A 24,574-nucleotide genomic window follows, 5' to 3' on the forward strand; every position below is an offset into this window, starting at 1 on the left:
TATAAGCAACGCTGATGGGCACTGAAAGGCTGCAATGGTGGGTACTTATGGGTGGCATTGATAGGCGGCACTGCTGGGCACTGATGGGCATTGATACATGGCACTGATGGGCACTAATGGGCACTGACATGCAGCACTGATATGCAGCACTGATGGGTATGCCTGGTGGCACTGGCAGGTATTTTGGTTGGTCACTGGCAGGAATTTTTGAATATGCACTTGTTGGCAGCTGCCTGGGCATTGATTGACAGCTGCCTTGGCACAGATTGGCATTCCCTGGTGGTCTAGGGGGCATACCTGGTGGTCCAGTGTGGATGCCCATCCCTGGTGGTCCTGAGCGGCATTCTGCTGGTGGTCCTGTGCGGTGATCCAAGGTGGGGCTGCGCTGATAAACTATCAGCACAAACCCCCCCTGTCAGGAGAGCCGCTGATCGGCTCTCCTCTACTTGCGTCTATCAGCGGCTCTTCCTGTTTACATTGTGGTCAGCCATGATTGAACACGGCTGATCACGTGGTAAAGAACCTCCGCTGGAGGCTCTTTACCAAGATCGGTGTAGCGGTGTGTCAGACTGATACACTGCACCACCGATCACTGCGGTGCGCCGCCCGGGCGTGCGGCGGCTGTTATCCTGCAGGACGTCAATAGACGCCCAGTCAGGATAACAAAACCACTTCCCGGACGTCAATTTACTATTGACCGGGTGGGAAGTGGTTAAATTTACCAAAACCATGAAGTGCAAGGGCCTGCCTGATTACATACTAATTAAAATTTGGTTTGACCTCATATTAGATGGTTTTGGTAAATCTGATGGAAAAAATCTACAGAAAATTGTATGTGTGTATCCACAGTAGCACCTGAGTGGCTGCAGCTGCTGATCATCAGAATTTTTTTTGACACATCCCTTTGACAGAAGTCAGTTAAAAAATTGAGGCTCACTCACTGATTATTGCTGAACTTTGATCAGTGCTTCGCAACTGAGTATAATTGCTCTTTTATTGCAGGGAAACTCTATTTGTTTTTTAGGCAATTTAATGGGTCACTTCAACTCCTCCCTACCCAAACCTTAACAATAAACCTAACCAATAAATTAACCTTTAAGGCCCCGTACACACGACCGAACCGTTTTCAGCGGACAGATCCGCTGCGTCCGGCTGCCGGATTTCTATCTGATGGTTGTACACACCATCAGATAGAAATCCGCGCGTAAACAATACGCGGGGCGTGGCCGCACCGTCGCCGCGACGATGACGCGGCGATGTGGGCGGCCTGGAAGTTTAAAGCTTCCACGCATGTGTCGATTCAGTACGACGCATGCGGGGGATGGCGGTCGGTCGGACGTGTCCGGTGAGTCTGTACAGACGACCGAACACGTCCGACGGACAGGTTTCCAGCGGACAGATTGGTTAGCATGCTAACCAATTTTGGTCCGCTGGAAACTGTCCGATCCGCCGGACAATTGTCCGCTCGGGCCTACACACGACCGGATCGATCCACTGGAACTGGTCCGTCGGACCAGTTCCAGCGGATAGATCCGGTCGTGTGTACGGGGCCTTAAATGACTCTGTCACCACATGCCCACGTGCAGAAAAGTTGCTAGTTGCAAGTATTCAACACTAGGGGTCGGTTGAAAACCTGCTACTTTATAAGCTTTGGTTTTTCCATTGGCTCATACTTTACAGGACGCCATTCCTCAGATGAAACAGCTCTGGTAATTACTAAAGCCTCGTACACACGCTCGGTTTTCTCGGCAAGAAACAGCAAGAAAACTGCTGGCAGAGCTTTCTTGCCGAGTATACCGTGCGTGTGTACGAGGCTTTGAAGTTTCTCGTCAAGAAAACTGCCCAGAATCTCGACGAGAAAAATAGAGAACCTGCAGTGTTTTCCTGCCGAGAAACCCGAGAGTGTGTATACTTACCTCTCCATGGAAACCCGCGCATGCTCGAAATGACTTTGACGCATGCGCGGTAGCTTCCAAGGCATAGGTAGGTTGTAGCAAGATGGCGGCGACGGCATCGAATGTGACGAGCGCTCGTCGTAGTCGATGACTTTACCGCGTTCGTGCCATTCAAAAGAACGGCGGTTCATTTGAATGGTGTGTGTGTACACTCGACCAAAAGAAAGAAAATCATGCCACGAATTTCGGCAGGAAAAACGACTTTTCCTGACGAGAATCCGGGCCGTGTGTACAGGGCTTCAGGCAGTGAAACTGATCAAATCACCTGTGAAAAATAATGAAAAGCCTGAAAACATGACCTGTTGGGGGGCCTTGAGGACTGGAGTTGAGAAACACTGGTTTAACCATTTAAGGACCGCCTCCTGCAGATATACGTCGGCAGAATGGCACGGCTGGGCACAAGCACGTACCTGTACGTCCTCTTTAAGTGTCCAGCCGTGGGTCGCGGGCGCCCGCGACCCGGTCCGAAGCTCCGTGACCACGGCCGCGGGACCCGCGGACCCGATCGCCGCTGGAGTCCCGCAATCGGTCCCCGGAGCTGAAGAACGGGGAGAGCTGTGTGTAAACACAGCTTCCCCGTTCTTCACTGTGGCGCCGTCATCGATCGTGTGTTCCCTGATATAGGGAAACACGATCAATGACGTCACACGTCCAGCCACGCCCCCCTACAGTTAGAAACACAGATGAGGTCACACTTAACCACTTCAGCGCCCTCTAGTGGTTAACTCCCAAACTGCAGTTGTCATTTTGACAGTAAACAATGCATTTTTTGCTGTGAAAATGACAATGGTCCCAAAAATGTGTCAAAATTGTCCGATGTGTCCGCCATAATGTCGCAGTCACGAAAAAAAATCGCTGATCGCCGCCATTAGTAGTAAAAAAAAAAAAAAATGATTAGAAATGCAATAAAACTATCCCCTATTTTGTATACACTATAAATTTTGCGCAAACCAATCGATAAACGCTTATTGCGTTTTTTTTTTACCAAAAATAGGTAGAAGAATACGTATCGGCCTAAACTGAGGAATATATTTTTGGGGGATAATTATTATAGCAAAAAGTAAAAAATATTGAATTTTTTTCAAAATTGTCGCTCTATTTTTGTTTATAGCGCAAAAAATAAAAACCGCAGATGTGATCAAATACCACCAAAAGAAAGCTCTATTTGTGGGAAAAAAAGGATGCCAATTTTGTTTTTGGAGCCACTTCGCACGACCGCGCAATTGTCAGTTAAAGCGACGCAGTGCCGAATTGCAAAAACTGGCCAGGTCCTTTACCTGCCTAAAGGTCCAGGTCTTAAGTGGTTAAGTTATGGTCCCGTTACCAGGGACAACAAGAAGCAGTAAAAGTGCTCAGGGATTCTCACCTATGCCGGGGGAAAGGTTTTGGAGGGGGCTGATTTACAGTTTTCCCTGGGTTATTAGGTCCTGATTTGTGACCCAGAAATTAGAGGCTCAGAGGGGTCTTGGGTGGGAAAGATCGTCCAACCCTGACTACAGGTAGCTTTGCCTTTTAGGGTTAACCGCCTACGCGAGAGAGGGCTAAAAAGAGCGGGAGCCAGCCAGCAGGTGTCCGCGAGGTGTGGAACAGCACACATTTGTGAGAGGGCTGTGGGCTGTTTATTTGCTGAGATGCTGCTGCGCTCTTGTGATTTTGTTCCGGAGCTCTGAAGCTGGCTGGAACAACCCTGTGGTAGGACAGGTTTATGCTGGCGGTGAGCCAAATCTTTGTGTTGTACCAGGAGTGTATGGACTATTTTTGTTTGCTTTATACTGGGAAAAAAGCTATGTTTGTTTGCCTGTTTTGGAGAAAAAAGTGTTTGCTTGTCGCAGAGATGACTGGCTATTGATCTTGACCCCCAAATATCACAATACATATGAGCTAGGGGGGGGGGGGGGGGGGACCACAATGGAGCAGGTATTTTACAACCCCAGAAGTGTGCAATAAATGCAGTGGCTGTGGAACAGCAAAGGAATGGCTTTTTAACACACAGACTGGAGGAAATATAAGTATATTGTCTACTCTGTTATAACTACAAGCATTTACTGTATATAGTGCCAGCACTTTACATCAGTCCCCGTGTCACAGCATTTGATTCACAGCAGCGGGAGCCAATGGGTGGTTCTTCGATTGGACAAACTGGCTCCTGAATTTCATATTAATTTGTCCATCTCTGGCTTAAAGCAGGGGTGTTTGTACAGGGGATGCTCCAGGGGCCCGTGCGACCCAATTTACACCTGCATAGGAGGGACAGCAGGGGTGGCATTAAGAGGAACCAATCCCCTCCATTTTCCCCCTGCAGCCTTTCACCGACTGTAGGGGGACAACTGAAGAGATTGGTTCCTCTACATGCCGCCCCACCTATCCACCTCGTGCTGTGATTGGGCTCCTGTGTACTCCCCTGGCCCCCCCCCCTCATCCCCTGCAGTGCTGCCAAGTTCCCCCCTCCCCTCTCCTGCCAGCTGCTGTGGGAATGCAGGGGAAGAGGACGGTAAATGTGTAATTTATCGGCCCCTTCCTTGTCCTAATGAATCAAGTCAGTGATCCATATCGATCGCTGACTCTGTTCATTCATAACTGAGGCGTAGTAAACTGAATTTACTATGCTTTAGTTTGTGAATGAACAGGATGCTTTGTACAGAGCCATTCCTGTCCATTCATTCTGTGCTGCTGAGGCTGCAGATAAGTATATTGAAGTGGATGTAAACCCAATTTTTTTTTGATGTCACAATATAGAGTATAAGATTTCCTATCATCTGTGTCCAGTCTTGCCACACAGAGTTAATCCAGCTCTGAGCAATCCTATTTTATTGTTCAGTGAAAATTAACAGACTTCCAGATAAAACCTGTCTAAATAAAAAGTCCTTTCCTCTCTCCTTGCTTTGAGTGACAGGTTATTTACATATCTAGCTTGGACATGTTTATCATATGTTACGTTATGTTTATCATAATATGAGGTGATCCACAGTTCATTGTATATTACCAGGATGTGTTATGTGGGGGAGGGGTGGACTTCTCACTTTTTTTATTGTGGATCACCTCATATTATGATAAACATAACATATGATAAACATGTCCAAGCTAGATATGTAAATAACCTGTCACTCAAAGCAAGGAGAGAGGAAAGGACTTTTTATTTAGACAGGTTTTTATCTGGAAGTCTGTTAATTTTCACTGAACAGTAAAAGAGGATTGCTCAGAGCTGGATCAACTCTGTGTGGCAAGACTGGGCACAGATGATAGGGAATCTTATACTCTACATTGTGACAGCAAAAAGTGGGTTTACATCCACTTTAATGGCCATGTCCACCAAACTTGTGTCTTAAAGGTGAAACATCAGAGGTCTGTGTAGACCCCTGATATTTCACTAATGCCTCCTAAAAGGCTCCTAAAAAATTGTAAAAGAATAATAAAAAATAAAATTGTAAATAAATAAATAAAACAGAATGGTAAAAAAAAAAACCTAACAAAAATAAATAAATAAAATAAAAAGCTACTGACACCTGTGGCGGAACTACTAGGGTCACAAACTACTGGGCCCTGGTGTTCCGCCACTGTGTGGTGCACCCGGCCCGGGGCCAGGGGGGCCCCTTATGATTTCTTGTACTGGGGCCCTGAAGGTTCTAGTTACGCCTTGGGTTTGAAGTAAACCAATACTGCTCATTTACGGACAAAACAGGCTTGTTAGCTCTCACTGATGCCATTTACTGTCATGAAAGCTTTTATGGAGTGCAGCTACGGGAACACAAAAATGGTCTTCTTGCGTTGCAGGTGCTGAGCTTTTTTTTTTACTGGTTCTGACCTGCTTTTTTCCGACACACATGAACACAAGGAGCAGCAATGCATGGGAACAAAAGATATAAAGATCTTCACTATTATCTGGATGTTAGGCATTGGCACAGTATACAATTTACGTTTTAGTATCAGAAAGAGTGGTTATGTAAGAGTGAGGTTATTTTCTTTGGCCACTTTGAATACACATATTGCATAGTTGTGTTCTTCTTTAATTGAGGTTTGGCACTTATTTTTATCTAAGTGTTCTATAAAAATAAATCTAAATGCGAGCATGATGAATTTGTGAAGAAATCCGCCCACAGCACAAAAATGGATGGGAACTGGAACTGCTGTGTGATCTGGGGACTCCTGGGCATGGTACCAGTGTGGGTAGGATTTGCAGTGCCGAGAGGCGGGTGACTCAGTGAATACGCTGTTTGTCAGAACCCTCCAGTTTTATCCCAGCTTCAGATATAACTTGTGTTATTTCAGTAGGACTGCCTGATTGCTGCATGTTTCTCAGTAAAGAGCCAGTCAGATTAAAATGAAATGTATTTGTTTGCAGTAGCTTATTCACACATCAATATATAAACTTGTCTGCTGATGATTATTATTATTTACAAAGTATCTCACAGAAGTAAGTACACCCCTCACATTTTCATCTTTTCATGTGGCAACACTGAGGAAATTATACTTTGCTACAATGTACAGTAGTGAGCGTACAGCTTGTATAACAGTGTCAATTTGCTATCCCATCAAACGCAGTCACTGTGCCATCAATTGTCACCAATGTGCCATGCCAAACGCAGCCGCTGTGCCATCAATTGTCACCACTGTGCCATGCTATTAAACGCAGCCGCTGTGCCATTAATTGTCACCACTGTGCCAAGCCATCAAACGCAGCCACTGTGCTAATTGTCACCACTGTGCCCATTGTTGCCACTGTGCATGTCACTGTGCTGTGCCCTTTAATTGTTGCCACTGTGCCCATTGTTGTCACTGTGCTGTGCCCTTTGTCGCCGCTGTGCCCTTTGTCGCCTCTGTGCCCATTGTTGTCACTGTGCTGTCTGTGCCCTTTTATTGATGCCACTGTGCCCTTTGCCGCTCTCTGTCCCCTTTGCCGCTCTCTGTGCCCATTGTTGTCACTGCTGTCTGTGCCCTTTTATTGATGCCACTGTGCCCTTTGCCGCTCTCTGTCCCCTTTGCCGCTCTCTGTGCCCATTGTCGCCCCTTTCCCTGTAAAATGAACTTACCTGAAGCTTCCAATGTCCTTGATGTCTTGTCCCGCTTGGTGACGCTTCAGCCAATCAGGTTCCTGATAACCAGAATCCGGGAACCTGATTCGCTGAAACGTCCGTCAGTCTTTTTCAAGGAACGCAAGCCTGCGTTCCGAGAATAGACATCCGAGAGCCGGAGGGCTGTACTTGGAAAGCCTATGAGAGCCGCTGGCTTTGATAGGCAGTTCCGCTCAGCCAACCAGCTGCCGTTATTCGGGTAACCGGCGCCCAATGTCCGGTTATCTGAATAGACCAGGCAGCTGGCAACCAACAATAACATACATCCGTGCAATTATGCACGAATGTATGTTATTTACGAGAGGGGGTGGCGCTGCAGCGCCCTCTATAGACGGCCGCCGGAACTGCGGTTAAAATGTAAAAATGACATTTTAGCCGAATAAAAGTTCTTAAAGGGCCCGTTTTTTTTTTTGTGACTGCGGGGGGGGGGGGGGGGGTGGGGCGCGCCTGTGCGTCCCTATGGACGAGCCGCCACTGCCGTACATACATCATACACCGTACATACACCGTTTTCCTCGGCAAAAAAGCTCTGCCACCAAGTTTCTTGATGGATTTTGTCAAGGAAAACGGTCGTGTGTACGAGGCCTTAGTGTTACAAGGTCTCAGGTGTGAATGGGAAGCAGGTGTGTTAAATCTGGTATTATCGCTCTCACTCTCTCATACTGGTCACTGGAAATTCAACATGGCACCGCATGGTAGAGAACTCTCTGAGAATCTAAAAAAGAAGTGTTGCTCTACATAAAGATGGCATAGGTTATATGAAGATTGCCAGGACCCTGAAACTGAGCTGCAGCACAGTGGCCACGACCATACAGCGGTTTAACAGGACAGGTTCTACTCAGAGCAGGCCTTGCCATGGTCGACCAAAGAAGTTGAGTGCACATGCTCAGCGTCTTATCCAGAGGTTGACTCTGGGAAATAGACATATAAGTGCTGCCAGCATTGCTGCAGAGGTTGAAGGGGTGTGGGGTCAGCCTGTCAGTGCTCAGACCATACGCCACACACTGCATCAAATTGGTGTGCATGGATGTCATCCCAGAAGGAAGCCTCTTTTAACCTGGTGGTATGATTTAGTCAGATTTTTGATGCTGAAAGAGTTACAATGTTTTGCATGGAAATGTGGCGTTTTATATTGTAGGCCTGTAATTCTTAGAAATAACTCACTTAAAGCGGTGTTCCAGCCGCAATTTTTTTTTTAAAGTCAGCAGCTACAAACACTGTAGCTGGTGGCAGATCCTCAGAGAGTTCTCTACCTGCGATGCGATCCCGAGTGTGGCTTAGGGTTACCGATTTTGGTACTGAAAATTCACCCCGAGCCTGACTCGGGAATACCGCTAAGGAGGTTAAAAATGATGCACAAGAAAGCCTGCAAACAGTTTTCTGATGACCAACAGACTAAGGACACGAATTACTGGAACCATGTCCTGTGGGCTGATGAGACCAAGATAAACTTATTTGGTACAGATGGTGTCAAGCGTGTGTGGTGACAACCAGGTGAGGAGTACAAAGACAAGTGTGTCTTTCCTACAGTCAAGCATGGTGGTGGGAGTGTCATGGTCTGGGGCTGCATGAGTACTGCCGGCATTGGGGAGCTACAGTTCATTGAGGGAACAATGAATGCCAACATGTACTGTGACATACTGAAGCAGAGCATGATCCCCTCTCTTCCGAGACTGGGCCGCAGGGCAGTATTCCAATATGATAACGACCACAAGAACACCTCCAAGATGGCTACTGCCTTGCTAAAGAAACTGAGGGTAAAGGTGATGGACTGGCCAAGCATGTCTCCAGACCTAAATCCTATTGAGCATCTGTGGGGCATTCTCAAACGGAAGGTGGAGGAGCGCAAGGTCTCTAACATCCACCAGCTCTGTGATGTCATCATGGAGGAGTGGAAGAGGAATCCAGTGGTAACCTGTAAAGCTCTGGTGAACTCCATGCCCAAGAGGTTTAAGGCAGTGCTGGAAATAATGGTGCCCACACAACATATTGACACTTTGGGCCCAATTTGGACATTTTTACTTAGGGATGTACTTACTTTTGTTGCCAGCGGTTTAGACATTAATGGCTGTGTGTTGAGTTATTTTGAGGGGACGTAAAATTTGCACTGTTATACAAGCTGTACACTCACTACTTTACATTGTAGCAAAGTGTCATTGTTACCACATGAAAAGATATAATAAAATGTTTGCAAAAATGTAAGGGGTGTACTCACTTTTGTGAGAGATATTGTATATTATACTGTATGTGTATTATAATAAGAATAACATGGCAGAAACAGGGTACATAACAGTGGGCACCGCTCCCCCTTAACACCGTCGCCGCCTTCCCTATCAATACCCCACGGCCCCATTCAGATGGGACGGGAGAGGCAAGACAAACCAAGGACCTGCTTTTCACACCCCTGCAAAGACCCGGGGCCAGATCCACAAAGAAGTTACGCTGGCGTATCTATTGATACGCCGCGTAACTTCTAGGATGCTCCGGCATATCTTTTTTCTGTATTCAGATACGCCGGAATTTTGCTAAGATCCGACTGGCGTAAGCCTCTTACGCCGTCGTATCTTAGTTGCATATTTACGCTGGCCGCTAGGTGGCGCTTCCTTAGATTTACGCGAGGAATATGCAAATTAGGTAGATACGCCGATTCACAAACGTACGTCCGCCTGGCGCATTTTTTTACGTAGTTTACGTAAGGTTTTTTCCGGTGTAAAGTTACCCCTGCTATATGAGGCGTACGCAATGTTAAAGCGGGAGTTCACCCTAAAAATAATTTTTACCTGTAGATTGATGCTCATTTTGTCTAGGGGAATCGGCTAGTTGTTTTAAAATCCGAGCAGTACTTACCGTTTTCGAGATGCATCTTCTCCGTCGCTTCCGGGTATGGGTCTTCGGGATCGGGCGTTCCTTCTTTTTTTTTTAGTAAATAGTTTTTATTAAGGTATTTTCAGCTTTGTTGAAATACAAAACAGAGGCATAGGGGCATACCCCGGCCAATCGTTGCACGTAGCAACGTGCAAAAAAGTAACAACATAAAAGAACAGACAGAACAATTAACCACACACCAAAACTCTAGGCATGTCTAGCTAAGTATTACCTAGACACCTCTCGGGTTGCACATAACAGAAATACAGAAGGAGCTATTGCATCTTGCAGAACCTCTTCCCAGTCTTTGATAGCTGAGTTGGAAGCTACAGGGGCCCTTGGGAGTAGGTATGGTCCTCACATTATCTATGCTTCACCTCCTATTACCAGATCAGGGTATGGGTCTGAACTCCAAGTGTCACAAGTGGTAACCAATGCAGTCTATCTGAGCTACTCTCCAGGGGGTTGGTCGTCTGTTGTGGATTCCGAGTCCGTCCACATGTGCCAGACTTTGTCATATTTTTTGGGGCATCCCCGGGATAGATACGTCGCTTTGTATAGGGGTACTGTTGCATTAACCATCTGTTTCCATGCGTGCAACGTGGGAGGGGCGGCTGACTTCCCAGTCTTAGGGGCAGATCCAGAAAGAATTGCATGTGAGATACGCTACGCCGCTGTAACTTACTTGTTGTAGCTTTGAATCCACAAAGAATTTGCGCCGTAAGTTACGGCGGCGTAGTGTATCTCTTGCGGCGTAACGGCGCCTAATTCAAATCGGCGAGTGGCGGGGCGTGTTTCATTTAAATGAAGCGCGTCCCCACGCCGAACGAACTGCGCATGCGCCGTCCCTAAATTTCACAAGGACGTCATTGTTTAGACTTGGACGTAAATTACGTCTATCCCGCGATTCACGGACGACTTACGCAAATGAAAAAAAAAATTCAAATCAAACGCGGGAACGACGCCAATACTTAACATAGCAGGTCTAACTATACACCACGAAACAGCAGCTTTAACTATACGCCGGAAAAAGCCGACTAGAGACGACGTAAAAGAATGCGACGGCCGCTCGTACGTTCGTGGATCGTCGGAAATAGCTTATTTGCAGACTCGACGCGGAAAACGACAGGGATGCCACCCAACGGACGCCGAAGAATTGCATCTTAGATCCGAAGGCGTACGAAGACGTACGCCTGTCGGATCGAACCCAGATGCCGTCGTATCTTGTTTTGAGGATTCAAACCAAAGATACGACGCGGGAAATTTAAAAGTACGCCAGCGTATGAGTAGATTCGCCGGCGTACTCTCTCTGTGGATCTGCCCCATAGTCCGTAGGGTTCAAATTGAGTTGGTCCACCCTTTGTAGCTATAGAAGCTTCAACTCCTGCTTTTCACACCCCTGCAAAGACCCATATTGCGTGAGCGGGTTTAATGTAAGTGATTTTCCGCAACCTTTGCTTCTCCGTATTCATTCTTTTCTCAGTGCCAAGCACAAGACAGTAGAACATAATCTTGAACATGATTACATCTAACTACGATGTCTCACAGTGGTGTGGATATGCTCCCTATTTGCAGAGCTAGGTCACTCTGTTCACATTAAAAGGAATGGAGCTGTACGCATAGTAAAAAAAGCTACATTCCGAAACACTCCGCCTTGCCCATCCTAATCGACGTGCAATAGGGTTGACAGATGAACAATGGAGCAAAAGCAACAAATTTGCTTACATTCAAAGATGAGATCTGATTGGTTGCTCTGGATTAGGGGTCTCAAACTGGCTACCCTCCAGCTGTTGCAAAACTACCGTATTTTCCGGCGTATAAGACGACCTTTTACACAGCCAAAAACTGGGGTCGTCTTATACGCCGGGTGAAGCAGTCATCAACAGAGTGCATTGCCCGCCAGGATTGGTTGAGCTGCGCATAATACTGAATACATACAGCTTTACAGAGCAGGACCGTCTTAATAGCATAATGGGCCCCTGGGCAAAGTATTGCTCTGGGGCCCCTACAATGGAGACAGTGCAGGTAAACAGACATTAGGTAGGTAGGAGGCAGACAAGCAGAGCTTCTCCTTTTGGGTGAAGCTCCGCATTAACTACATGAATAATCATTCTGTACAGCAAAAAAACAGTGGGGAAATACTACATACATAAAGTAAAAAAGCTGTCCTGTGCATATAATATATCTGCTAGATTGATGCCTCCCCAGAACTATAGCCCTTCTACACCCTAGATATCCCCCCAGCACTGTGACCCCTCTACACCCCAGATATCCCCCCCAGCACCGGTAACCATATACTAAGAGATACCCCTTGTATTGTGACCCCACTACATCCCTGATACCCCTACACTGTGGCCTCTCTACATCCCTGATACCTCTAGCACTAAAGCCACCCAAGCTTCCCCAAGCATTGCTACCCCCTACACACCCCAGACCCCCCCTCAGCATTGTTTTCCCCCATACACCCTTGAAACCCCCAGCACCATTATTCCATCGATGCAGTACCCCCTTTTCCAGTGGAGATGCAGTGCATGTAAACTTTTGGCCCTGTGCCCACCTCCAGCACTGCACTCACCTATACCAATCAAACAGGCGGAGGAGGGAGCATCCCTCTGGGCATTCCAAGCCTTTCGGTGCAAACAGTGCTGGACAGCTGGGCTCACCATGACACCATCCACAATGCTACTTCCGCAGGTGGGCTCTCAGTGCTGCTGAATCAGCAGCTCTCACTCCAGCTCCTACCCCGCAGCCTTCGAGTCCTGAGCATTCAATGTGCATGGGCGGGGTCAGAGCATCACTGGCGCTCCTGCCCTGCCCCTCCTTGCTGGCTGTGAAATAATAGGTATCGTTGTGCACAGCGAACTGCTGCCAGCCTGCCTCCCCTGTGTAGCCATCACTCTCAGTGCCATCATTGGGCCCCCTATTTCGAGACAGAGTGGGCTTAAGGACCAGCTGGTTTGGGGAAAGTGCAGGGCCCCCCCATGCAGCTGAGGCCCCTGGGCAGTGCCTAGGTGTGTCCTCTCCTTAAGACAGCCCTGTTGGGCGTGGCCAAGACCGGCATGTGAGAGGACGCACTTCTCACAGCTCCTGCCTGATCCGTCCAACGATCCTTCCCCGGCGTCTCTGATCCGGCTCTCTTCAGCTCCCCAGCTGGCTACCGAGTCCCTGCACTGCCTGGATCCACCGCCGGCCCTCTGTACAAGGGGAAAGACTCGCTGCGGAACGCTGGAGATGACGGGACCGGACTTCCAGGATGGCGCCGCCGCGGCTCTCGCACAGCGCGCTCCAAGGATGGCTGAAAAGCCTAAGGATGGCACCAGCAAGAAGGCGCCGAAGACACAGGGTAAGGAGCAGCCAAGGGATATGCTCTTCTTTGCCCAAAAACTCAAGGGCCCCGTTTGCACTGGGGCGGGGGGGTCAGCAGATGGCGGAGATGGAGGAGGCCAGGCCGCACAGTTAGAATGGGGCCATGATGCAGAGGGTGCTCCCCGCAGCTCCAGGGCAGATGCAGTACAGTCCCCCTCTCCCCCCCTCAGATGACACACAGGACACTGTGGAGCAGCCAACTTTAGCAGATATTCTGAAAGCGGTGCAGGTGGGCAATGCTGACATGAAGACAGCCCTGTTACAGAGCACCCGGCGGGCTGATATCCATCGGGCAGCTGCTTCGTTTTTGAACAACGGTATTACCACACAGGGGGTCGTTTTATACGAGTAGAGCACAAAACCACCGTTTTAAGCTGAATATTAGGGGGTCGTCTTATATGACCAGCCGCCTTATACGGTACAAGTCCCATGAGGCATTGCATGGCTGACAGTTACAAGCATGACTCCCTCAGGCAGAGGTATGATGGGACTTGTAGTTCTGCAACAGCTGGAGGGCCACCGGTTTGAGACCCCTGCTGGATGATCAGTCCTTCTGTGCTCCACTTTTCATAAATAAGCTCCATTGGTGCGGGCAAACACAATTTAATTACTTTTCACTGTAGAAATTACCTCCACTCTGACCGAATGACATAGTTTTCACCGCAGGTATAAGTGGACTGGATTTGGAGCTATTAGGAAAGATCTGTGCCATAGAGAGAATGAGAGGGGGAGAATTAGCTGGTTGTCATGGCAGCGTCAGAATTGCGAGCTGTTTACTGCCATTGGATTTACAAGCAACAGTATGTATCTGATGTTTGAAGAGCTTATCGTATGCAGAGTCCGTTTTTCTCTAGAAGCCATTTAGCTTTGCATGGCAGTTCACGGGACATGAGGATGCCTGCTAGAGACGCTGGGCCCGGCTTCTACCTGCCTGCGCATGGATTCAAGCAATGGGAACCGTACCTGACCAAGAAGCTGTGCACACAAAAGCTCCCAATAACACAGCTGCTGTTTGTTTAGGGGGATTAGACTTGAGTAGTCTCCGAATCACATGGTAACTCCAGCTATTGCGCTTATTGTCTTGATATTTTTTTTTTTACAGTCAATGAGATTTATTGCCTGTCTGTAATGTGTTTGTCAGCTCAGTGAAATGTTTAGAATGTGCGGTAGCCGTGGTTGGTGAAGGAATTCAGCTGTGATGTGCTAGGCGCTTTTTTCGCAGGTTTTTCAGGAACGGAGTAGTGCATTTTGACAAGTTTGACGTTTTCCGAGGGGCCAGAAAACCACTATTCTTGGCAAATTCTGAGATGTGTATAAGTTATGCTATTTGATTGTAGACTTGCGGAGACATGCCGGTGGGCTATTCTTTGTTAGCTGGCCATACCTATAGACTAGTAAGTGTACCTGTAGGGTTGATTGCAGGTGATTGCTTGAACCACCATATACTGTAACAAGCACTTTTCTGTTTTGATCAGATTGTAGTTGATATTGATTATTCGCAAATATGTGTCATATAAAGAAAAACTTTCTTCAAACTTACAATCATTAGGTAAACACAATGGGGTTGATCTACTAAAGGAAAACAGGCTGTTCATTTTGCAAGGGCATTTTCCCTTAGCTTTGTGAATTAGGTGAAGCTCTGTTGACTTCCAGCAGCCAATCATGTTCACGCAAAAATCCTTGTTTTTTTTTTTGATACATTTTTATTGAAAAGAGAATGATAACAAAAAAAGCGTAAAATCGCGCAAGGTGTTATATAGGGCTGAAACAACGAATCGATTAATCGACAACTAATCGATTATGAAAATAGTTATCAACTATTTTCATAATCGATTAATCGGCCAGTTGATTAGTTGGCCTGCATATAGAATACATCATTTGTTTACATATCGGGAAATACAGTGCAGCACACATACAGCTCAGTACACCATCCATACATGTCACTAAGTGCCTGAGAAGTTGTGAATGTGCAAGTGTGAGGAGCAATGCCTCATGGGACATGTAGTCCTGGGCAGGAAGTGAGTGGTTCTAAAGGCAGAAGTGTTTTTTTTTTTTTTTTTTTTTAAACCTTGCTATAGCGGGTGCTCTATACTATACTTTGCAGCTTGCTATTTAGGCACTCTGAAGGCAGGATGAGCCAGAAGCATCGGTGAGGGACCTCAGAAGTGGAGGATCTGGGCTGCTCTGTACAAAACAATTACACAGAGCAGGTAAGTATAACAAGTTTGTTTAAAAAAAAAATCTTTAAAGACTCTGTGCAGGGAAGATCAGCATCTGAACCCAGAGAAAGTGGAGGTAATAGAAGGCATTACAATTACTGTAGTTGGTTATTTATATTTACCACTGCATATGGATATTTAAGAATAAATTCCCTTTTTATTTACATATTAACTAAATTGTACACCACACTTTTTTTTTTTAAGATTATCCGATTAGTCGATTAATCGAAACAATAATCGGCCAACTAATCGATTATAAAAATAATCGTTAGTTGCAGCCCTAGTGTTATACATACATCTGTTTAGAATGACACAAAATATGGTTACAGATGTCTAGACTGATCTTGACAATTCTGCAGGTAATTAGTCAATGGGGGTTATTTACGAAAGGCAAATCCACTTTGCACTACAAGTGCAAACTGCAAATGCAAAGTGCACTTGAAATTGCACTAAAAGTGCACTTGGGAGTGCAGTCGCTGTAGATCCGAGGGGGACATGCAAGGAAAATAAAAAGCAGCATTTTAGCTTGCACATGATTGGATAATAAAATCAGCAGAGCTTCCCCCTCATTTTAGTTCTATCCCATAGAATTACAGCGACTGCACTTCCAAGTGCACTTTCAGTGCAATTTCAAGTGCACTTTGCAATTGTAGATTGCACTTGTAGTACAAAGTGGATTTGCCTTTCGTAAATAACCCCCAATATGTATGGCAAATATCACACATAACAAATATGCAAACCTGAAAATATGTCTCCAGAGGGAGAAGGGAAACGTTAGACAAGAGAGAGATTAGAGAAAGAGAGAAACGAGGGAAGATCAGTAAAATGGAGGGTTGGGGGGGAGGGGAGGCTCCTACATCATTCATAAGGGGTAGTAAAAACTCTATATACATTAAACATAATCAAGTGTGTTGAGATATGAGTTCAGCATAGGTAGGGGAGTAAAGACGAACCAGCAGGCCCATATCTTATGCACAACAGGGGCTAAATCTCTGTATTCATAGATAAGATCCTCCATATGGTAGATGTGGTCACCTACTTTGTTGAATTGTTGAACAGTATAGTAGTTTGCTTCCAAAAGCGAGGGATAAAAGATTTAGAAGATGAGGGGCGATAGGGCACTTATATCGACCGGCTGGTTCATCTGTATGAAACAATACGACCCATGGGTCATTCAATATAGGAAAGCCTTGAATTACTTTCATCTATTGTAGAATCGAAGACCAGTATGGACATATTCAGTGGGCATTGGCAGCATATAGCCTTGATTTTTTTTTTAAAGCATGTGACTGTTTTTTTATTCCCCCTTATTTACTAAACTTTTTCATAGTGAACAGCCTATTTGCCTTTAGTGACTCAACTCCAATATATAATAAAATATACTTTAGCAATGTGGGGGGTGTATAATAATAAGGGGACGCTAATAGTAGCTGATAGATAAATTCCAAATTCTAGCTTGAAACAATGTATTAACTATAAGGTCAACAATGCAATAGTGATTTAAAGTGCAAGTGCTTATATAATAACATCAAAAAAATAGGTGCAAACAGGTCCAAAAAATGCAGCAATGATCACTAAATGATAAGCATTGGTAAGTCCATGCATCAAATGGTTGACTTGAGAGTAGACACCATCACCACGGAACAGATATCAAACTGACGACACCCGGTAAGAGGTAGAGGTAAGTGCCTACTTACCAGACCACCATGACCCTTCGTTTTAAAAAAAGGATCAGGTGGAGCTTTAGTACCGTTGGTGGCCTAAGGTCTGTACTGATACCTGGATGGGACTGGCCAGGAATGGACTCCAACAGAAGAAATTACCATGGATAAAATGAAGAAAAACAGGCCATAGTGAAGTTCTGCGATTTATTGTAAAACAGATTAAAAACAAAAGCTAAATGGCCGCTTACTTGTGCAAGTGCCGAGACCTTGGCACTAAGGAATCAAGCGTGTTACAGCTAGATGTGACGTGGAGCACCAGCTGCACCGTGTCTCACTCGCGTGGGGAGGTGTAGCGTGCCTTCCACCGCCTCTCTGTGCCAAATCCGGAAGAAGCTTCCTGACGACATCAGTAGATGAAACGTACGTCAAGGTGTTCCTGGTCACGTCCATAAGAAATAATGGAAACGCAAATTCGTTCCACAACCATTTATTCATAAGTCCTTCAGCTTATAGTCCATATAAAAAGATGATAGCAATGTGTTAGTTTGTGTAACCATAAAATGTCCATCCACAAATGGAAGCCTCCACAAGGGGATTAGAAGCAAAAATCCATCAGGAGCTACAGAGTATAAAAAACAACAGAAGCGCCTCTAAGTGTAGCAATATGTTGCTAAATGTTGTACCTTCATTAAATGTACCGTATATACTCGAGTATAAGCCAAGTTTTTCAGCACCCCTCGGCTTATTCTCGTAACCTTTTTGCGCCTGATCTCCCGAGCTTTGGGGACCCGGTTTCCTGGCCAGCCATAGGTCCCCACTCTTCCTCTACAAGTGTGCAAAGTTTGTTGTCCGGGGGACCTACGGCTGGGGAGCACCAATTTTTTTAAAAGCTGGGCACCCCTTTCATAGACTCCCATGTTAAACAGCAATTTCTTCTGGTGACTTTGGGGACCCGGTACCGGCCGGTCGTAGGTCCCCTGGACCCAGAACTTGGCACCCCTTCCATAGACTCCCATGTTAAAAGTCAGTCTAGTCATGGACACAGTGAGGTATGGACACAGTGAGGTATGGACACAGTGAGGCATGGGCACAGTGAGACATGGACATGGACACAGTGAGGCATGGGCACAGTGAGACATGGACACAGTGAGGCAAAGTGAGGCACAGTGAGGCATGCAGATGGACACCCTAGGCTTATATTCGAGTTAATAAGTTTTCCCATTTTATTGTGGTAAAATTAGGTGCCTCCGCTTATATTCGGGTCGGCTTATACTCGAGTATATATGGTATCCATATTGCTACACTTAAAGGGTTACTAAAGGAATTATTATATATTTTTTAAAATAATAAACATGTTATACTTACCCCCACTGTGCAGTTCGTTTTGCACAGAGTGCCCCCGATCAATGTCTTCTGGGGTCCCTCGGCGGCTGTCTCTGGTCCTCCCCGCAATTAGTCACGACAGTAATGCGAGAGCTCGCATGGTGGTCACTAATTGTGGGCGCGCTCCCGTAATACAGCGAGCGGCCATAGCTGCTCACTGTATCACTCGGCCCCGCCCCTCGGCGCGCCGCGTCACTGGATGTGATTGACAGCAGCGTCAGCCAATGGCTGCGCTGCTCTCAATCCATCCGCTCTAGCCAATCAGCGGCCAGGCTGAGTGGCAAAGAGGATATCGGGACCGCACGGGACTTTCGAGGGGTCAGGTAAGTATAACTGGGGGTCGGGGGGGGGGGGGCCGGCAGCAGCAGATGTTTTTTCAATTTAATGCATAGCTTGCATTAAGGTGAAAAAACATTTTCCTTTACAACTCCTTTAAGGCTCCTCTCTTCTCTTTTTTTCTCAGGCCTCATACACACGACCGAGGAACTCGACGGGCGAAACACATCGTTTTCCTCATCGAGTTCCTTGTTAGGCTTGTCAAGGAACTCGACAAGCTTGCTTTGCGTACACACAGTCAAGTCAAAATCTCCTCGTTCTCAAACGCGGTGACATACAACACATACAACGGCAAACTCTTGGGGCTGCTTTTGCTAATTTCATGTGTTTGCGTGTTAAGTAAAAGTTTGTTAAGAGACAATTTGCACTTTTCAGTCTGTTACAGCTTGAAAAATGTGTTATCTCCATTACAAATGCTACTTTTACTCCCGTCTCATACTTTATTCTGAGCAAGCACGGGTTTCTTAGCATACACACGCTCGAGTTTCTCGTCGGAAACCAGCCCGACCAGGAACTCGACGAGCCAAATCAGACTCCCGTCGAGGAAATAGAGAACTTGCTCTCTTTTTGGCTCGTCGAGTTTCTCGAGAGTTTCCTAGACGAAAATGTACACACATAGTTACATAGTTAGTTACATAGTAACTACACGATCGGTTTCCTCGGCAAAAAAATATCTCCCAGCAAGTTTCTTGCTGGTTTTTGCCGAGAAACTCGGTCGTGTGTACGAGGCCTTAGTTGTGACATGACGCTGCTTGTATATCAAGTCAAAATGTATTTAAAAATGTTGCTTGTCTTGCAAAACGCTCTCAAACCAAGTTACTCTCAAGCCAAGGTTTTACTGTATTTTGTTTTAATCCCTCTATATAATCCCAGATTTCTCAAGCCTGTTATGTATGAAGCTGCAGTGGAGAGAGGATGGTGGTGTAACCATGGAATGTACTGGCTTTCATTTCTATTACATTGCAAGCAAAAGAATTTTCAGTTTATTTGCCTAATTTTTCCCCCTACAAGTGGAAGCCAAAATGTTCAAATCAATGGAAACATGATTTCATTTATAACCCGATGGAAAGCTTCCAAAACTGCCAAAAAATGGCAAATGTACGGCCAGAATAAGCCTAAAATAAAAGTTTTAAATTAACAATGAGGGTTAAGACTTATTCTGGCCATAAACTTGGCAGCTTTATGGCAATGTTTCTTTCAAGCGCAAAAATCTGCTACCAGTGTCATTTGTTTCCCAGTTTTGAGTTTCCAAACGATCAAAAATTTCAAATGATTTCTATACTTATTCTGTAAAGTTAAAGATGATTAAAACCACGTGTTACAGGTGGCTATTGTTGAAATCTATTTAAAAGCTTTAAAATAAGGCAAGTTTATGTCCAATAGTAAAGGTGAGGATAGGGTGTGGTTTAAAATGGACAGTATTGCCCTGTACACACGACCGGTTTTCCCATCGGAATAAACTCCGACGGTTTTTCAGACTGTGTTCCGACGGAATTCCGCTCAAGCTGTCTTGCATACACGCGACCGTTTTCATCGGACATGTTTCCTGGAAGCTTTTGGTCTGATGTGTGTACACACCATCAGACCAAAATCCCCGCGGACAGAGAATGAAGTGACGTAGAAGACACCGACGTTCTCAAACACGGAAGTGCAATGCTTCCACGCATGCGTTGAATCAATTCGACGCATGCGCGGGATTTCGGGACGCTGGTTACACGTCATAACCAGCGGACATGTCCGATTAGGTGTACTAACCATCGGACATGTCCGACGGACATGTTTCCAGCGGACAAGTTTCTTAGCTTGCTAAGAAACTTTTGTCCGCTGGAAACCTATCCGCTAGGCCGTACACACGGTCGGACATGTCCGCGGAAACTGGTCCGCGGACCAGTTTCAGCGGACATGTTCGACCGTGTGTACGTGGCCTTACACCAAATTCCGACCGTCAAAAACATGGTGACGTACAACACTACGACAAGCCGAGAAAAATTAAGTTCAATGCTTCCGAGAATGCGTCGACTTGATCCTGAGCATGCATGGTTTTTAGTCCGTCGGAATTGCATCCAGACGAACGAAAATTCTGATAGAAATTGTTTTCATCGGAAAAATTGAGAACATGTTCTCTATCTTATTCCGACGGAAAAAGTCAGATGGGGCATACACACGGAAATATATCCGATGAAAAGCTTCCGTCTGACTTTTTCCGTCGGACATTCCACTCGTGTGTATGAGGCATTTGTAGGGGGGTAAGTTAAAGTGGTATTAAGCCCAGGTTCACACTGCTGCAGGATTGAAATTGCGCGAGTTCAGCTGAAGTCGCACAATTTCATTCCCGCGTGTCAGTCCGACGATTTCAGAGATGTCAATTGAAATCGCAAAAAATAGTATTGAAACTACTTTTGGGAATCGGTTCGGCACCACAAAGTCAGTGTTGCACCAATTCGGACAGTTCCATTACAGGCTATAGCCGCCGATTTGGCATGCGATTTGACATGTCAAATTGCATGCCAAATCACATCACTGTGAGCCAGGGCATCAAGTTTTATATATATATATATATATATATATATATATATATACTTACTATATATTATATTTACCTGCACTGTGCAGTGGATTTGCACAGAGCAACCCAGATCCTCCTTTTCTTGGGTCCCCTGCTGTCTCTCCTGGCTCCTCCCCCTTGACCTAGTGTTAGCCACTTGCTATGGGGGTACTGGTGCGTGCTCGCTCCTGAGCCCTGCTTTATATGTGCATAATACACATAAAGCTGTGACTCTGCCCCTTCCCCCACCCTCTCCTCATTGGCTCACTGGCTGTGATTGACAGTAGTGGGAGCTAATTGCTGCTGTCTTAGCCAATGAGGATAGGGAGTCCTGGGGCAACCAAGGCTCTTGTGCACATCACTGGATCGAGAGGGGCTCAGGTGAGTATTGGGCGGGCTGTGGGGCTCACAGCAGTATAAAACCTTCAGCTTTTATAACCACTTTAAACATACATGTGAGAATTTTCAGTAAAATTCATCCACTTTCTATCCACTGGGAATCATAAATACAAACTACAATAATTGTCGGATATTACACAATTTACTACCTACGACTACCAGAAATCGCTTAATTGTAATGTCAAAACAGGGTTTGTATTGATGTAATGTGCCAAAGTTTTAATTGAATTTTTTTCTGTCTATACACTTGGAATAGCAACTTCCGTTTTTTGTTTTTAAAGGTAGGCTGAAGGAAAATTGAGACTGAATTAAAATAACATTGAAATTATAAAATTGACAGCAATTACAGTCAAAGTGACTCGATTTTATCACTACATTTGATTAGAGTAATTTTGATTCTGCTCCTTTACTTTAGTCGAAACTGTCATTTTATTCTTCGTTTAATTTGCAATTTCGATAAAAATGTCGAAAGCAATTTGTGTGATCAAATTGCCACCTGTATGCCACCTTAGAACTCAGTTTGACTGGTTAGATGTTGAATTTTAAAAGCAGCGGCAAGCCTATTCATCTCACAGGTTTTCTAATCTGACAGAAGTTTTCTGCTTTTAAAATTAAACACCTAAACTGTCACATGGAGTTCTAAGTACTGAATATCACTATATAAACTCACTTTACTCACTTTACTCAGGAATTATGGGGCCCCTTACACAGCTTTAGGCTGGAGCAGAGAACCGGGGGGGGGGGGGGGTGCTGCCACCTGAAATTGAGAAGAGGGGGGGGGCTGCCGCGATTTGAGAAGCGGGGGGGGCCTTTACAAAAGAAAGAAGAAATAAAATATATATATATATAAAAAAAGGGGGGTAGCCATCCTGGGCCCTTTAATAAAAAGAAATATATAAAATATATATATATATATATATATTTTTTTTAAAAGGGAGGTTGCAATCTGGGGCCCTTTAAAAAAAAAAAAGAACCCTCTGGGCCCTTTAATAAAAATAAAAATAAAAATATATAAAAAATAAACATTTATAAAAAAAAAAATATATATAGAAATAAAAGAAATAAAAAAATATAAAAAAAAAGATTGTTTTTATAAAAAAAAGGGGGTTGTCATCTGGGGCCCTGGAAATCTCCGGGCCCCTGGGGACCTCCGGACCCCTAAAAAATAAAAATTGGCCCTTTAATAAAAAATAAAATAAAAATATACTAAAAAAATATATATATTTTTTTATAAAAAATAAATAAAAAAAGGGGGGGGGGGGTTGCCATCCGGGGCCCTGGGTGCCTCCGGACCTCTAAAAAATAAAATTGTCCCTTTTAATAAAAAATAAAATAGAAATATATTAAAAAATATATATTTTTTTTATAAAAATAAAAAAAATGGGGGGTTGCCATCTGGGGCCCTGTGGGCCTCCGGGCCCTTGGGAACCTCCGGACCCCTAAAAAAAAAAACCTCCGTGCCGCTCCGTGCCCCTGATGGCGGCCCTGATCAGTAAATCTAAAGCTGGCCATCTAAGAGCCGGTTCACACTGGGGCGACTTGTCAGACGGCTCAGCCGCCTGACGAGTCGCGTCCCATTTAATGCAATAGAACCGTTCTAATAGGAGCGACGCAAGTCGCTCCGACTTAGAAAAAGGTTCCTGCACGACTTTGGGGGCGGCTCGGGGTGACCTGCATTGACTTCTATACAGAAGTCATTTTGCAAATCGCCTCTGAAGTCATCCTCAGGACGACTTGCAGAGTCGCCCCCGAAGTCGTGCCGTTGCAGTGTGAACCGACTCTTACTTAGGCCCCTTTCACATGGGGTGGATCTGCTTTCCTTAGCAGGGGATCGTTCCACTGATCCCTTGCTAAGCAGAGCGGACAGATGACAGGTCCGGACCGACAAACATAGGGGATAGTGGCTCTGTCACTTGGTATGTATGATGACAAAAAGTCCATAAATGTAGTAGTCCTTTTAATGGAGTTTTATATAAATGAAAAATGGTTGAGACTAAAAATAGGAGGGGGGGGGGGTAGAAAGGGAAAAAGACCCGTGTACAGTTGCTATAGTCCATAAACCAGGGCAACCCTTCAGAGGGAAGTTGAGAGCAGACTCCAGGTTATGCAAAAAGAAGAGAACAGGCGCCTCCAGGTTAGAACCAATAGCATTTAATATATAACAGGAGCAATTATCCACTATTTATCTGGGTATAGCGCGCACCGGCGTATAACGCGCACCCAGTTCTAGGAGGGAAATTTCCTGGAAAAAAAAAATACTTACAGCTTAAATGTCCCTCTTCGGTGTCTTGCCCGGCGTCCATCGGTGGCCTTGTCCGGTCCGGCGTCCGTCTTCGGCCTTCGTGGTGTCCTCCCTGCTTCTCCCGCAATGTCTCCGAGCTGTCTCCGAGCGCCACCGCCGGCATATACCGAGCGCAGTACACTTGGCTAGGCTCGGCCACGCTCGGCTCCTCTCGCAGGGCGTGACCGAGAGTGGAGCCGAGCGTGGCCGAGCCCAGCCGAGTGTACTGCGCTCAGTATATGTCGGCGGTGGCGTTCAGAGACAGGGGATCGGCGTATAACGTGCACCCACGATTTCCCCCTGTTTTTAAGGGGAAAAAAGTGAGCGTTATACGCCGATAAATATGGTACATCAAAGTTATGGAAATCCAGCACATGTCCTATCCACACTGATGTGGCATCCATCCGGCGTTATAGCGTTACTACAGCTTTCTTTGTCCAGGGGAAGGTAATCCCGTCCAGCAGGATTTTCGGGAGACTGGAGAGCTGTGAC

General features: G+C 45.7%; 1 protein-coding gene across 3 annotated transcripts in view; it reads left to right on the forward strand.

Moving 5' to 3' along the window:
- Nucleotides 1–24,574, forward strand: part of PRKAR1B (protein kinase cAMP-dependent type I regulatory subunit beta) — a 347,158-nt gene that overhangs the window by 14,257 nt on the left and 308,327 nt on the right. Inside the window, exon 1 of one of the 3 annotated variants that reach the window (XM_040356775.1) lies at nucleotides 14,032–14,309. The exons of the other annotated variants lie outside the window; for them this stretch is intronic. Within the exon in view, the coding sequence (XP_040212709.1) occupies nucleotides 14,307–14,309 (3 nt within the window). The 5' untranslated portion in view covers nucleotides 14,032–14,306. Of the gene's footprint in view, nucleotides 1–14,031; nucleotides 14,310–24,574 lie in introns of those variants that run through there. 3 annotated transcript variants of the gene reach the window in all.

Source organism: Rana temporaria, chromosome 6 (assembly GCF_905171775.1).
Source record: "Rana temporaria chromosome 6, aRanTem1.1, whole genome shotgun sequence".
Lineage (NCBI taxonomy): Eukaryota > Metazoa > Chordata > Amphibia > Anura > Ranidae > Rana > Rana temporaria.